Source organism: Grammomys surdaster, unplaced genomic scaffold (genome assembly GCF_004785775.1).
Source record: "Grammomys surdaster isolate TR1022 unplaced genomic scaffold, NIH_TR_1.0 125833, whole genome shotgun sequence".
Classification (NCBI taxonomy): domain Eukaryota; kingdom Metazoa; phylum Chordata; class Mammalia; order Rodentia; family Muridae; genus Grammomys; species Grammomys surdaster.
Window position 1 is genome coordinate 3,266,004 of NW_021620661.1, and position 16,724 is coordinate 3,282,727.

Below are 16,724 nucleotides of genomic sequence, written 5' to 3' on the forward strand. Positions count from 1 at the left end.
GATAGATAGATAGATAGATAGATAGATAGATAGATAGATAGATAGATAGATAGATAGGAAGGAGAGAAGAGAAGAGAAAAAAGAAAAAAATAGACCAAACCAAACCCAACATTGATCAATAGCCTCCACACCCATATGCATATTTGCCTTCCCATATACTATACATTATATGCACACACACACACACACACGAACAGAATTACCTGTTTGTAAGGAAATGGATAGAACTGGAGATGATTGTGGTAAGCAAAATAAGGCAGACACAGAAAGATAAATATTGCATGTTTTCTCTCATAGTGGAACATAGAAAGCAGACTAAAGGGAGAGGGAGATGTGGGGGAATTGGTGAAAAAGGACAGATATATGTTTTCTTTCTTGCAGGATCTTGGGTTAGCAATGTAGACATGTGAGACATGGAAACGGAGGCAGTTTGGGGGCTGAAGGGATCTGAGGAAGGTAAGAGGGTGAACAAAAGTAAAGTGATCGTGTTTGTGCAGAGATCACAAAACCCCGTCATGTGTGTGCTAACTAAAATATGTTAAAATATGAAAAGAACGAAGTGTACCAGGACCTCTGTAGGTGCCATGGGGAGTTGGCGTCTAATCGGGACAGTTTGGTTTGGGGTGATGGGAATGTTCTAGAGTTGATAGTGGTGCTGGTTGTGCGACAATGAAAATGTACTTGAGCCCGCTGAGTGCTAAGTGCTTATGTTTTGTTTGTTTCAGGCAACTTCTCATACTGTTTGGATTCAAGCAATCTTCGTTACTCAGCTTCCAGGGTACTGCGGTTACACCTGACTTTCAATAGGAAGTTTTAGGTGGTGTATATTTCTCACACTTTTAACTTACATTAAGTCATGTTTTCTACTAAGAAGCCTTCATTTATGACTGCTCAGAAACACTTCATCCTGAAGGCAAGACTCTGTTAAGAAGAAGTCATTTACTATCTTGGACTTGTAAGTCACAGTGTTCCAGAGATGACATAAAAACTGACATATAAGTTTTAGGAAAGGATTAACACATTTTCATTATGCTGTCAGAGTGCTGTGATCCACCAAAATGTGACACCCATTCTGAAAGACCTCTTTCCAGATTGTCCATACCTTTCCATCCCTATAGGCCTTTGGGTGTGGCACAGGCTAGACCACCTAAGCCTCTTCATCATTCCTCTCCTTCGTCTTTCTCCTCTTCCCATCCCAGTACACTTCTCTTTCTCTTTACTTGGGTTGTTTAAACTTAATGGGAAATGGCAAGTAGGTTTTAAGAAGTCTTTGTGGGTTGAAGCACATTACAAATTTTATGTAAGTGTGATTCTGAGATCCAGTAAACTTCAGGTCAGTTTGTGCTCACTCCCTTTCCTGCATGGCTTGTTAAATAGACCCTGCTCTGGCTTGCATCCCAGAGCAGAGAAAACCCCTCACTGCTGGTTAGAACTTTCCAGATGGTGTTTAAAAGTAAAATTTATCACCAACTGGATTTTCCTGTTGAATCAATATTTTGTATTTAGTACAAACTGCATTTTAACAAACAGAAGACACCCCTGGCTTTCACTCCTGCCCTGACTGGAAGCTGAAAGGATTCCTGGAAGGAAATATAGAGGCGATTAGAATTGTCAGGGTTCAATTTTCTCCCAAGTGAATTCTGGTGCTTTTCTTTTTTCTTTTTTCTTTCTTTTTAAAAATGCTTTTATTCCTATTTTTGAGACAAATTGTTCAGCGCATGCATGAGATGCAGAAAGCACTTATATTCTTTCCCTTAGCCTGATGCTCACGTGGTGTAGGTAGAGAAGGCCTGCTGAAGCAAGGCGCAGGCTCTGCGGCACCCCAGGGAACCTAATAGTCATCATAGTTGACACTGGCCCCATGCCTAAAGCTTTCCCGGCTGCGGGGACCAATGGCCGCGTCTTCATCGTAATGACGCTGATAGTAGTCGCCATAGTAGTCATGGCCATTTTGATTTCTGTTTAGCCAATAGTTGACATCATCTTCAAATTTCTGTAGGAAGAGAGAATGATAAAGAATGGTTTTGAAGACACTCCTCAAAAACACACAAAACCTATGGCTTTTCTCTAAGTGGCTGTGTGTGTGTGTGTGTGTGATTGAGAATCAGCATCATGACAGGACAGCTGCTTGTTATAGTATTTTGTTCACAGGTCAATCCAGCCTTGGGATACCAGTATGAACTATCTGCCCACTAAAGAAATCTATGCCAATGCTTTTGATAATTTCCACCAAGCCAAGGTATATTCTACACCTGAGCATTTTTTTTCTCCTTATAAGGTAAATAAAATGTGCATCTGTCAAATGCAGTGACAGCCTGGCTGGCTCGAACTGTCATCCACACCACTATGGTAGACGCCTCCTTATCCTGCTAGCTTATTCCTGTGTTTGGCCTGCCACTGGCACCTTCAGCTCTGGAGCAGTGCATCTAGAACGCCCCATCCGTGTTCTTGGTTTGAGTGTACACAGGCACAGAGTTCACTCTGCAGGGTTGTGAAGTGGGCTGTAGGTGTCAGGCCCCGTGAAAACACTGGAAAACACCCAAAGCAGGCTAGAGAGTTCTGGCTTACCAAGAAACCTGCAGTCTATTGGAGATAATGATGAAGGGACAGAACTACTGTTAATAAAAATAAAATGGCAAAGAAAAGGGCCAGCGGTTTGTATAACCTCCTCCCAGCAGCTGCTCTTTTGCTATGAATCACCTTTTCAAAAGGGAGAAGAATATTCCTGAAGTGATAGTGAAATTCCAAGATGGACTCTGATGACAACGTTCACTTGTTGATCTAGTGTGAAGATGAGGCGCTGAGGACATAACCAGGGCAGACGGGGTTGGGAGAAGGCTGTGCAGTTGGGACAGCAGGCAATGGCCAGGAGGCCCTGCACGTGAGACCACTGAGACTAGAAAACAAATGTAGATTCTCTAGCACCACACTAGCCTCTTACATTGACTTTTCTAGCAGTTGGGTCTCAGGAATACATTTTCATTTTAGTGCAATGGCTAGGGAATACTAAATACAGATGCCTTCTGACTTGCACTATTTTGTCTTTGTGTTAGGATAATGTAAAGGCAATGTGCATTCAGTAGGAACCACTCTGGATTCTGGATTCTGGATTCGGATCTTTTCCCAAATGAGTGCTGTATGGGATGAGCCTCTCCAGGAATGCTGCAGGAGGCAGCAGTTGGGCTGCCAGTTGTCCCTTGACTGGGTGTCTGACCTAAGGGGTGGTAAGGCAAGTGTGCTTGAGACATTTTAAACTCTAGTGGTTCCAACGTACCACAGACTGAGGAGCTTCTGTCTAAGGACCCGCTGTCTAAGGACCCGAGACTGAAAATCCTAGGCTGGACCATGAAGAGGGGCTCTGGAGCCCACTTTGACTTAGTGGTAGGTCCCCTCCTGTGTACCCCTAACCCTGGGCCACTGATTGTGATACCTCATTTGTTTGCTGCCCAAGACCATCATCTTCAGAGTCTCCCACAACCTGTGTTACAAGGAGGAGGACACAGACATGTTTACTTCCCTGTGTCTTTAGCCTGGATGTTTTTCATAGTACCCCATTTTGGGGTCAGAATAAAATGATCTTACTGCCTGGAGTTTCTTATTTCATTAGGTTTGAGATTTCAAGTTCAAATGTATATTTTAAATACACTTTAAGATCTTTTATGAGTATATATAAATAAGATAAGTTCAAGTTTGAATCCTAATTTGAATATGGGCAGGGGCAAAGATGAAGAGGGATGGTGCTATTCCAGTGCAGAGAACACTGCTCATGGCATCTGAGCATAGCTTCTTGTGGTCTTTAATGTGAACTTACTCATTATAGTCTTCCTCAAGCCTTGTCTTCTTTTGGTTTTGTTACCAGACATTCTGTTTTAGCCATTTGCCCATATTAAAAGTTTAATAACTATTTAATGGTGGTCATTAAGGAGACACAAACTACCAAAAGATAGAACATTCTTTTCTATCAAATAAATATATGTGCTTAAATATTACAAACACAAGACTCTAGAACATGAGTACCCTTCAGAAGGTCTTTTGGGGAGATGTAACTGGACTATCATAAGAACCCTTCATCTGAGTCCGCCTGTTTCCCAATAACTCCACCAGGGAGAACGTGGACCTAAGACAGGAACAACTGACACACAGCAATGTCCTTTTAGTTGTGAAAAATGCTTAATAATGTCTTTTTTAAGTCCTTTAAATCACTCCTGACATAGGGTCTAGCTTAAGTATGTAGCTACTTGGACAGCAAAAGAAAACATATTTGTGTAGCAGAGGGACAGGTATGTATAGAGGCTGGGAATGGGAAGGAAGGGATGATGCAGCCACACGCTTTGTGGCTTTTCTACCCTGCATAGTATGTCAAACACCCTCTGTGAGTCATATTTATGAACATGAAAACACGTTCAGCTGCCCGGCTGCAGATGCTCCCTGGCAGGCAGGCTGTGTGGTCTACACTGGACTCTTCGGCCACTCTGTGGATGGTCTCCGTGTGTGGAATCTAAAGTGACTTTCCTGCTGCCTTCTTACCTGTACCTGTAGCCCAGACAACAATATGTAACTTTAAATAGTCTCATAAAACAGGTAACTTTCTGACTTTGCCCACTGGTGCTTCCCAGCCCATAGGAACTGTAGCTTTACTCATAAGTGCGTTAATGAAATTTCCCCTAAACATCTGCAAAAAACCACCTCTCTTTAAAGGTCTCTTTTTATGGTCTTCATGAGTCCATATGCCTATCTTGTTGCTTCAGCCATTTCTGGGCAAAGATGACAATACTTAGTGAGTTGTTTTACAATGCCCAGTTGAAACTGGACAGCAGAGCTGAAGGCATTTCTAGGAAAATACGATTCTTCAGGGATCTGAGATACATGCAGCCTTTTGGCTCACAGATTCCCTGGATCCCTTTTCTCTACCTGGCTGGTTAGAATGCAGCGAAGAGTGGGCCCATATATTTGGAATAAAAAGCCCTATGGCTATGGTTTGTGTGCTCCAAGAAGCTAGAAGCTTGGTCTCAGTATGGCATTGCTGGGGAGCTGGAACCGTTAAGAGATGAGAGCCTGGTACAAAGTAATTAGGTCATAAAGGCTTTACCTACTAAAAGGGCTAATGCTGCGGTGTTTCAGAGTGGGTAAGGACTGGGAGTTTTAAGTCAGTAGGTATGCTGATACACACCCATAGTGTCAGCACTAGGGAGTTCAAGGTCTTTCTTGGCTATATACTAAGTTACAGGCCAGGCTAGGCTACATGAGACCCTGTCTCAACAAACAAACAAACAAACAAACAAATAGATAATAGCAAATTTATATGAAAAAATAAATATGAATATAGCAAATTTAGACTAGCTTCTTGCTTTATGTGTCCCTGTTTCTTAACACGTACGCCTGCTATTATGACACCATTTAACAAGATGTTCTCACTAGAGACAGTAGATTGGGACTTGTGACCTCCAGAACCACAAGCTAAACATGAACGCTGATATTTTGATTAGAGCAACAGAGAACAGACTAATACAAGAAGCAAAGGCTAACATCTCAGGCTCTCTTCTTCAGGCCAGGTGTCTGTCCCACACAGCCTGTCCTATAGTGTCCAAGGCTCCCCATCAGAGAAGTATACTCACCGCCTCATCAAAGCCCATGTACAGGAACTGCTGGTACCACTGCTGTACCTCGGGCCGTGTACGGTCCCACAGCTGTCGTTTGGCACGCTTGAGGCCACCTAGGAATTCCTTTGCTGTGTGCTCAGCTACGGCTACATTAGTCTTTGATGGAACAGGTCCTGAAAAGATTAGTTCCCAAAAGACAAAGAATGAATTATTTTTTGAAAACAATATTCTCCTTACTACTGACAAAAAAAAATTCCTCCTATGTTTTAAAAAGGTTTGTATGTTATGTGTTTTGTCTACATGTATGTCTGTGCACTATGTACACGCAGTACCAGCAAAGGCCAGAAGAGGGCATCACCCCCTAACCAATTATAGACAATTGCGAAATACTATGTAGCTACTGGGAATAAAACCCTGAACTTCTAAAACAGCCGTCAGTGCTCTTAACTACTGAGCATTTCTCTAGCCCCAGGCTATTATTAGAATGGTAATGTGGTTTAACTACTCCGGGGTTTGAATTGACTTACAAATTGTAAATATTTATGCTGTACATATACAAGAATCAAAGTGGGTTCATTGGCATTTCCTTCCCTTGAAATGCTTCTTACTTCTTCATGTTGGGAAGCTTTAAACTCTTTTCTAGTTGTTCATAAAATGTGCAGTGGATTGCTCTGAGCTGTAGCCACCCTGCCGTGACAGCGCATTATAGAACGTACTCCCTGAACCTGCTTGTTACCCAACCTCCCCACCTCACTCCCTCTTCAGGCTCCACTACAAGCTAGGAGGGAAGAAGGTGAATAATTGATTATCACATCAGAAATGTAGTTCACATTTGCTAATCTCTTCAACACCTAATTTTATAGAGGGAGATGAAGAGAGGAGGAAGGATGTTCACTAGACAGCACAATGGTTCCATTTGACCTAACTGATAACGGTGACCAAGAGCCCACATTTTTACTTCTAGAATATTCTACTGCTGTCTCCTTGTTGCTGTCTGTCACATAAGTCAGAAACTTTGCTTTTTTTTTTCTCAGTAGAAGTTAGTAATAGAAAGGCTTTCCCATGGGAATGCCTTTTCCTAATTGCTGACTGGATAGGCAGAGCACCAACAATGTCGTTCTATACCTACCTCACCACCTAGGGTTAAGGGCCTCAGTTCAGATGTGTTTCACCAGTCTAAAATAATCAACATTCAGTTAACACTGTCCCACGGTTTCTGAGTTCACACTGGCAGCTCTCAGGGGCGCGGAGGCAAGTGTTTACTAGTAATAATACTTGGCTAACAGAATGGCATACCACATACCCACAGAACAAGCCCTCCAGATCTGCAAGCCTTTGAAGAGCGAGCCCTTTCTCATATCCCTAGTCCAAGCCCTCCATGGACACAACTGTCGCTGCTGTTCCCGTCCCTGCAGTTCGGAGTGAACACATCCCCACCCACATGAGGCAGACGTACCTTCTCGTTTCTGGAGCATCTTCTTGAGTTTGTTTCCACTTATGCCACCTACATAAAAACAGAAAGCAGTTTCAGAATGCAAAAATCAAAGTTGTAAGTAAGAACTGCTGGTCCCTGCCCTCATTGAACAGATCTGTAATGAAGTATTTAATGGGCTTTGGAATACTTGCCATACAAGAAAAATGATGCATGGTATCTGGGGCCAATACTGCTGACAGAGACCATAGATGACAAGAGCATTACTGATTGAGCTTCTCTTGATAAAACAGTGTTTTTAGTCCTAATGTCTCCCTGCTTACATCACATGCATCTTCCAGCAAACATCTTCATGGTGTAAAAGATCCTATAGTGCCTCCTCCCAAATTCATAATCCTCCAGGAATAACCCCTTGGGAATTTCAGAGGTAAGGTTTTTTTTTTTTTTTTAAGAATATTAAGATGGTTCTCACTGGACTCAGGGCGGGCTCAACATCCATGATGCAGATACACACAGGCTGGGCAGCTCCATGAGAAAGAGCCAGGCAGAGATGCGGCTTCTATGGCAAGCCTGAGAACTTGGCTCTTTAAAATAGCTGTACAGTTTTGCAACTTTCTCTAGTTGTCATTCATTCAAGCTTTATTTGGGGGTTGGGAGCATTGGCTGATAAATATGCTCAGTTTTTAAAGAGTTAAATTAATCAGCTTGATAATTTGATAGGAAATAGTGTGTCTAGCCTGAAAGAATACAACCTCCATTCAGTGAGCTGGTGCCTAACAGTTGTCCACAGGCTAGTGGGTCTCATGAAGAGGAGACTCAAAGCCCCTGGGGAAAGCAACACAGCGTCCTAAGTGAAAAGCGGAGCATTTGCAGGGGTCTGGAACTGCCATGAGGACCTACGATGGAGAAGCAAGGCAGTAGTGCTGTCTTCTCGTCAGGATTCTTAACCTCTCAGTCCATCCATGGTTTCTGAGAAAAGGAGAGACTTGTGCTTACATCTGCAAAAGGAGTCCAAATGTGATGAAAACTTGCTTTGAGTATACTTCCACAAGTGGTATAACTGGGTCATATAATAATTCCATTTTTAGTTTTCTGAGAAACTTCCACACTGATTTCCATAATGGCTATTGCTAGTTTATACTCCCCCCAGCAGTGTATAAAGGTTCGTGCTTCCTGTTCAGTACATGCTGTCATTTGTTCTCTTCATGATAGCCATTTTGACTGGGGCAAGGTAGAATTACCTCTGTTTTAATTGGTAGTTCCCTGGTGCCTAAGGATGTTGAACACTTTTTAAAATGCACCAGGATACTTGAACACTCATGTTTACAGCTACACAAGTCACAATAGCTAGGAAAAGGAGCCAGCCTCTGTGTGTGTGTGTGTGTGTGTGTCCACTCACAGATAAATGGATAGAGAAACTGGTACAGAGACACAACCATAAAGAAAAATTAAATCATGTTACGGTCAGAAAAATAGATAAATCTGGAGATCATTATGTGAAGTGAGATAAGCCAGGTTGAGTGTTCTGGTTTGATTCCTTTTGCTATGATCAAACATGTTCAAAAGAAACTTAGGCGAGGGAAGGGTTTGTTTGGCTTACACTTCAAGTTACAGTTCCTCACTAAGGGAAATCAGCATAGACACTTCAGAGCCTTAAAAAAGGAACGATGGGGGAACACCGTTTGCTGGCTCGCTCTGGCTGGCTCACTCAGGCCCACACTTAGCTAGTTCTCTTGTACAGCCTAGAACCACCTTCCCAGGAAATGTCACTGCTCACAATGATCTTGGCCCTCCTATATGGATTAACAACCCAGACAATACATAAAAGACGTGACTACAGAGCAAGGGCAGCTACTCAACTGAGATGATTTTTTAGTGATTCTAGGCTGTGCCATGCTGATGACAATAGACAAAAAGGACAAATAACATACTTTTTCTCATGCTGAACCCAGATTTTAATTTATATATGTGTGCTTTTATAAGTATGTATACAAATTGGATATAGTTCATAAAACTAGAAAGGGGATCATGAGAGGGAAAGGAAAAACTTTAAAAGGTGGGAGGGTAATTTGTTTTAATTACTTTTCTAATGCTGTGACAAAATACCATGACCATGGCAATTTAAAGAATAAATTATTTGGTGGGAATTTATAGCTCCAGAGGATGAGTCCATAACTATCATGGGGGAGAGCATGGCAGCAGGCAGGCAAGCATGGTGCTGGAACAGTAGTCGAGTGCTTTCCCCTAATCTAAGAGCAGGAGGTAGAGAGAGAAAGAGAGCTAACTGGTAATAGCGTGGGGTTTTAAAACCTTGATGCCTACCCTTGGTGACACACCTCCTCCAACAAGGCCACACCCCAAGAATCCTTCCCAAACAGTTCTACCAACTGGGGACCAAACATTCAAATATATGAGCCTATGGGGCTCATTTTCATTGGAACCACCACAGTAATAAAGTTGTATCTTGTGGTAAAATAGGAAGGGATTGTCTACAGAGAATACTGATGAAAGGCTCACCAGGAAGATATAGGGTGGGGGTAAGAAAAGAGGAGAGGAAGAGGGCCAAAGTATGTAAGAAATGGACAAAGGGAAACACATTACTCTGTATGATATCTTTAAAACTAAAAAAGAAAATAAAAATGAAGATACCCAGTTGGGGTTCTGAGTGTAGCTCAGTGAACACTCACTTAGCATGAGGAGCCCTGGGATCAATCCTCAGCACTTCAAAACAACTAGAAAACCTGTACTCTGGTTGTCAATAATACATCAATAAACTGGGAAAAGCTATTATTAGTAAGAAGTCTTGCATAAATGATTGACTACGTTATCGAGGAGAAAAAATAGTCAATATTCAAAGCCAAGAGTCAGCACCTGGCTGTTCTACTGTGTGTGTGTGTGTGTGTGTGTGTGTCTGTGTGTGTGTCTGTGTATACTTGTGTGTGTGTGTGTTAGTGTGCCTAATGCTCACCATATTTCTAGATCCACATCATTTTTATTATGTGCAATCCATACAGAGACTCACCTCAGCCTACTCTAGCATGAATATATTGCCCGCTGACTGCCAGTATGGCGGTACCGTCAAGAGAACCTGTTCTATGCTCTTGGATGGAGTAGGAAAATGCTAGAACTTACTCTGGTAACCTCCCTGGTGATCTTACGGGTGTAGTGGCAACACTTTCTGGGTTCTCCTAGGACAGTCTTGATTTCCAGCACCTTTCATTTTCAGAAGTGTCCCAGCTTGAAGGATAATATATGGGCATCCTAATTTTAGAGAATGGATAGCATAGAAATATCCTGAGAAGAATCTGTAAAAGCCATACTAAGGAATGAGTGATGATACAAGTTATTGTCCTGACATCTTGCTCATGGGAGCCAGTATGTGCTGTGCAGGGAGATAAGGAATTAGTGTAGCAGGCATCAGAGTATGCTGGTTTCTGTAATCTGTATGCAGGTTGCCTATGTTGATGTGGCTGTTTTAAAATAACACCAGAGTTCCCTGTAGTCAGCTATCAAGAAATAACTGTCCCATCTCTGCTTTGACGTTGTCCTGATCAGGCCACATCTCTGCCATTGAAGGTAACAGGAAACCTTGAGAAAGGACACCCCCTACTTCCCACTGTGGTTTCAGACTATCTCAGCTGTTCCTGCAGTCATACTTTCAGTCCACCACCATGGGCTCTAGCTCTCTGGAACTGTAAACTCTAAATGTTTTATTTTATAAGCTGTCTTGGCCATAGTGTTTTATCACACCGATAGAAATGTAACTAAGAGAGTGAGTAATATTTCCAGTGCCTGGGCCACCACATAAAGATGGAGCAAGTGCCTCCAGGAGATTCCTCATTAAGAATTAATGTGTCTGAGCATAAATCAACACAGTTGAGAACTGGCCAGGCTACTGGAGAAATGATTATCTAACCAGTAAGGTGGGGCTGCTGCTAAGTGCTATACTTCCCTCCAAATCTTAAAACTCAGTGAAGAAATCTATGAAAATATTTGCCAAAGCAGACAGATACACTCCTGGTTCTAATATTAACGTTCATGAATATCTTAACATTTGTCAGTCCTTAACAAGCCATGGGACACCGCACACAGAATTAAGCACTGCCCTCCATCTGTTTGCCTTCTGTAGATGTGCTTAACAATTAATGAATGAAATGTGGGCTGATGCTGAAAGAGACATGAGATTTGGGCTATCCCTGCAAGCCTGAAATTTCTTGCAAATGCGAGTCATTAGTACTTCAGGAATGAAAGCGCCACCACAGCAAATCTTAGCTGTGCAACTGAAAGGCTTGAAGAGGTCCCATGGCATGAATTATGGATGCTGCTGCTATGCCAACCCTGTACGTTCAGCTATATATTAATACATATCATTGGACCCCACACTAAATCTGCTTGAGGAAAGGAGTAAAGAACAAGGGACGAGCTGTGGCTCCCTTACTACATCCCCAGCTGTCGTTTCCAGGCACATATGTAGCAGATCTGGTTCCCTGGGATTAGAATACACAGGGGACTGGACACATTCAGACTCTTGAGATATCTCACTCTAAAGGTGAAAACCCATGACAGGCAAACCAAGAGGGGGTTGTGTTCGTTCTCTTCATGGCATGTGCTTGGATGCCATAAAGAGTCACATTTGGGGGATGGAGAGGTGGCTCCTCCACTAAGACCCTGGTTTAATTCCCAAATCCACATGGCATCTGTCAATCTTCTGTCACTCCAGTACCAGAGTTACATCACCTTCTTCTGGCCTCTACAGGTACTACATGCATGAAGTACGCAGACACACGTGTAGGGCAAACACCAGTACACATGAAATAAAACGGGGAGAGCCAGCAGTCATCTTTGAGACTCAGTGTGTTTTCATCTTACATTGTAAAGTTCACATTTCAGTTCGGTGATGCTGATTGATGCTGATGCTGATGCAACTGATTCCACTCCCTCACTCCTTGGCATTAACTCAGTAAAACATGAGTGTTGCAAATGAATGGCCTACAGCCATGTTCACAAGGCTAGCTCACAAGAGGGTACTGCTGTCATTTTCAACAGTCACCCTTCCAACATGGAGGATAAGCTCCCCTTTATTTTCATGGTCTCTCCTGCCATGACCCTGCCTCCCCTCACTCTGGAGTTTGGTTTACCATGCCTGCTCTGAGGAAGCAAAAATGAAGCACAGAGAAACCAACTGTGTCTTCTATTTCCACTTGGCCATGGCCAACCCCTGCGCACTGGGACAAACACCAGTCTCAGGCGATAGGCAAATAGTTTAGTGTCTTCCAGCTACTGTTCTCTTGGCAATAAATCTAGGAGGCACCCTGCTGCCTCCCAGAGTGATAAACCTCATAGGTGCTCCTATGCACAGGAGCTCACTTGGGACCTCTAAAGGGTCACACAAAAGAATAACTTTCCAGGTTCGGAAGGTAGAGTCTGTGGAGCTGTGGGCATAGTAGAAAGGCCTGAACTTGCTTCAGGGTGTGCTGCGGAAGTGCTTTTAATGGAGAAAGAACTGGGGATTTTCAGTTAATCCAGCTAAATATAGTAGTAATTTATTAGCTAATATGTAGATATATTTAATGTTTTAATATAATAGTAGAAATATAATAGCTAGAAATTCAGATGAATATAGCAGGAAAAAAATTAAACATTATTCAACTTTAAGGGCTGATGCCTGTCCTATTTGAAACATCAGGCCAGCTCAGCTTTGCAGCCTGAACACCCTTAGTGAGCTGTTGCCCCAAACTGCCTGGAAGGGAATTGGAGAAAGAGGGCAGCTAGTCCTGCCTCTGAATACTACTCCCTTCAAGCCTCTACCATCCCGGATTTAACATTTCTTGTGGGTCCTTCAGATCCCTATTCCATTTGCCCACGGTTGCCCCTCAGTCTACAAGCTCTCTTTGAGTTTAATACCCTCACTGAAAACCCAAGTGCACTCATTGGGACTCAGACGCGAGTGCAAAATACAAGACCCGGTTCCTCTATGTCTTCTTAGTTTAGTCCAGGCTAAGAGCAGGATGATATGCAGGCATGAAGCACCCCATTCCCAATCTCCTTCCCTAGCACCCTCAGCTCTCTCCGCCAGGCATCCTCCACTTACCTGGACCCAGACACAGCAGAAGGAGCAGCGCCAGCCCGGCAAGAGCCAGGATCGCAGGCCGCCCAGACGAGGTGCTCATGGTGCCAGAGTGCTGCAAAGTGGCTGGAGGGACGACTGGAGCGGCGACCCAGGCTCAGCGAGGCAGGCGTGAGAGCTCAGATGTCCTTGCTCAGGGCGGGACCCACAGGGTGGGCAACTAGCCAGCAGGCCAGGCCGCGGGCCAAGCTTCAGTTCGATGCCACCGAGGCACACTGCCCTGCCGGTCTGCTTGCAAATCGCTGAGAGGAGCCGCGTGGCCAAAGGGGAGAGGGCAAGACAGATGCCAGGCACAGCCCAACCAGGCTGGACAGAGAATGCTGGCTCACTCCTCTTTCCCGCGCGCCCCACTGAGCCATTCCTCTCCAGCACAACCCTCCCCTAGCATCCCAGGCCCTTGGCTTCAGGCTCAGGCCTTGCCTTTTAAAGTAGCCTTTGGAATGTTCTTAATTCCTGAACTGTAGTTAAGGTTGACTCCTGCAGGGTCTCTTTTTATGATATTTTGAAAGATTCTGGGTTCAGAACTGCAATCCAGGAAAAACATGTCAACTCAAACCGCTGCAGTGCAAAAGCCTTGAAGAGACCAGTGTTTTTGCAGTTTTTATAGTGAACGTGCCGTGTCCATTGTGTGCACTCTCACTCTGGGGCAATTTGAGCAATTGGAAAGCAGGCAGAAGACACTCATTTTCTCAGTAGCAGGCTTGACCACCAAAAGAGGTCATAAAACAGTGTGCTCAACAAAAAAAGACCAGCCAGGGGCCTTCCTAACCACTATGCAGGAACCTGGGTTCCATCCCCAGCAGCAGGTTGGTGGAGCAAAGACAAACTGTTTTCAACTGATGCGTGGAAACTTGGCTTCAGAAGCTTTTCCCAGTCTGAGCTGGGCTCAATTTCTTCACAGAGAGTCTCAGTTTTAAATCAAGGAGAGATGCTTAGTCCCTGGCTACTCAGGGAGTAACCTTCTCCTGTTGAAGGGTTTCTCCAGTAGGCAGGAGTAGATGAAAGTTTAGCCAGCAAAGGAAAAGAAGAGAAAGGTCAACCTGGGAGTTATATAAATCCTGATTTGGGAATCATAGACATAGGAGAGTTAGGCGCTTGCTGGTGCGTACCGCTGCTCACCTATGATCTGTCAGGTGATGGGTAAGACATAGCAGTCTGAACTTTAACAGACTCTCGGGGATGCTGAAGCATGCCCCACTGGGAGAAGCTCCATTATAGACACTTCCCTGTCCTCTTGTCCTTCCCTTGGCCTCCGTGAGGAGAATCTTTTCTCCCCTGTAGACTAAGCACAGTGGGAAGGAACGGGATTTAGGTCCCAGTAATTTTCTGCATTCTGCACAAATATTTAGATAACTCACTTGTCTTTTTAGGTGTGGGTCTCCAAAGTGGAGGCTACAGCGTATGCTGTACTGAGGTAAGAAGTCAATGTGGAGAGCCTCGAATGCTGTGAGCACGCAAAAATGTCGGTGATTACTGTTACCACCTAAGCTCTGTCTGTCGTGTGCTCAGTGCCATGCCACCTGAGGTCTTTATTTTCTTTCTGCCCAGGCCAGACTCTCAGAGCTGTCATTCTGGAATGATGCCAATTCACCCCTAGTGTCATTGTCACCGGGGCTTTTCAAATGCTGCCCAACACATTGTCTTTCAGAATGCTGCAATGATATCTGCCCTAACTTCTGGTTCACAGATAATTTGGTGACAGAAGAGCAGTGGACGTGCCTTTACCCTCTGGGACACCATCAGCCCAGCACTCTACAAGGAAGCTCTGCAGGACACATCACGTAGGACAGAGAGACAATCTAACACAACTTTGATCCAATACCACATCACAAGAGATGGCGAGAGAGCTGTTATAGTGGAATAGGCTCCATTCCAGGATCGCCATTTTTGTCGGTTGTGGGAAAATCCCTTCACATCTGTTCAATAGCAGCCTGAAAGATTTATGGGTAAAATGATACAAGGTAAGAGGTTTGTCCTAAAATGCTTAGTGAGGAGCCTAAAGAGATGGCTTGGAGGTTAAGGTACTTGTTCTTTTGCAGGGAACCCTAGTTCAGTCCTAGCACCCACGGAGCAACTCATAAACACCTGTAACTTCAGTTCCAGAAGATCCAATGCCCTCTTTTGGCTTTCATGGGCACCAGCTATGTATGCAGTGCATATGCATGTGTGCACATGAAAAAATTACACATAAAATAAAAATAAAATGCATCTTTAAAAATACTTTTAAAAAGAATTACAAAAGATTATTCTTTTTCCAGGAATCCATGCACACTATGAGCCTCCAGTTGTGACATGTATATAGGACGCAGGTCTACATGCATGCATACCCCTAAGAGTCATATACTGAAATCCTACTCCCCAGGGTAATAGAGGTGGGTCTTTATAAAAGCCTCCAGAGAGATCCTTATCCCTTTCCACCTTGGGAAGACAGCTTGAGAAGGAAGGTGCTACCTATAGACTAGAAATGAGCCCTCAACAGATACTCATTCTCCTGTTGCCTTGATCTGGGATGTGCCAGCACCAAGCATCTTCTGTTGCTTACAAGGTTCTTAGTTTAAAATATACTGTTGTACAAGACCTAAGAAAGAAAGACCATGGTGCATCATTCTAGTCTTCTCCAGAATGTATTTATAAATATTCATTTAAATGTAGGACCTTAATGCTACCCCACTGCCATAGAATATACAACTGCATTCCATTGTCATAGAACATACAACTTGCATGTGACCCCAGTTCAATTACTGAATCTACTCTTGGTGTCTTCATAGCTCCACAGGTCTGTGTGCACCAGTGCCACTTTCTGATAAGACATTCTTTCCTCATTGTTACTAGTCTGAACCCCACTTCCCAGGTACTGCTTCCACGGTGCCCCCAAACATAGTGATTTAGAACCCTCATATTCTTTATGCTTCTTGGTCCTGCGGGTCAGGAGTCTGAGTTGGGCTCAGCCAGGTGGTTCTTCTGTTTTTGCGAAGTGCTGCTGGAGATCTGTTCTATTGCTTGGATGGTAGAGGGACTGAGGTGGACGGCTCCATTCATCTGTCTGGTGGCATGATGGAGCTGAACAACACTGAGGTGCCCTCTTGTGGTGCCTCAAGCCTGGTGGCTTTAGGGTCCCAACAAACACAGGCATTCCAGAGGACAAGAAAAGCAAGCTGCCATGATTCTAAGTCTTAACCTGTAAACTGGTTTCAAACTCAGTTTTATTATGTTCTACTGGTCTAAGAACCACAGGACTGATGGCTTCTAGTGAAGGGTCAATGGGAGAATCTCAAAGGGGTTACGCTTCCTTTAAACCTGCCATACCCACCATATTTCCTCAAGAGGCTTTCCCTACACCCCCCTCGGGCTGGAGTAGCCTTTCTTTTCTGTTCTTGAAAGCCTTTTGTGCTTTCTACCCTTTCCATGCTTGCTACAGATCTTGTTATATGTCTTATTCTCTTTTGTCCCGTGAAAGCAAGAGCTCCCCTCTGTTTTCAAGATTAAAAGATTAAAGACAGCCCCTCTTTTAAATCACCGTGCAGACCCATACTATGGGTAGTTGAAGAGTAAATGCAGGCTAAGA

The 16,724-nt window shown here is 43.8% G+C and overlaps 1 protein-coding gene across 1 annotated transcript; it reads right to left on the reverse strand.

Annotated features, from left to right (window-relative positions):
• Positions 1-1,675: 1,675 nt before the first annotated feature.
• On the reverse strand, positions 1,676-13,488 carry CUNH2orf40 (chromosome unknown C2orf40 homolog). Its single transcript, XM_028789457.1, has 4 exons — positions 13,124-13,488; positions 7,057-7,104; positions 5,616-5,773; positions 1,676-1,993 (listed from the first exon to the last, which is right to left on the reverse strand). Exons 1-4 carry the CDS (start codon positions 13,200-13,202, stop codon positions 1,832-1,834), a joined length of 447 nt encoding a protein of 148 aa, XP_028645290.1. The 5' UTR covers positions 13,203-13,488; the 3' UTR covers positions 1,676-1,831.
• Positions 13,489-16,724: the final 3,236 nt, after the last annotated feature.

Bases quoted from the DNA above. Each gene is read 5' to 3' on its own strand.
- CUNH2orf40 (XM_028789457.1), bottom strand. From the start codon at position 13,202: ATGAGCACCTCGTCTGGGCGGCCTGCGATCCTGGCTCTTGCCGGGCTG. The intron at 5,774-7,056 runs GTACGTCTGCCT...TAATCTTTTCAG, and splicing joins GATGCTCCAGAAACGAGAAG to GACCTGTTCCATCAAAGACT. The intron at 1,994-5,615 runs GTGAGTATACTT...CTCTTCCTACAG, and splicing joins ACATGGGCTTTGATGAGGCG to AAATTTGAAGATGATGTCAA.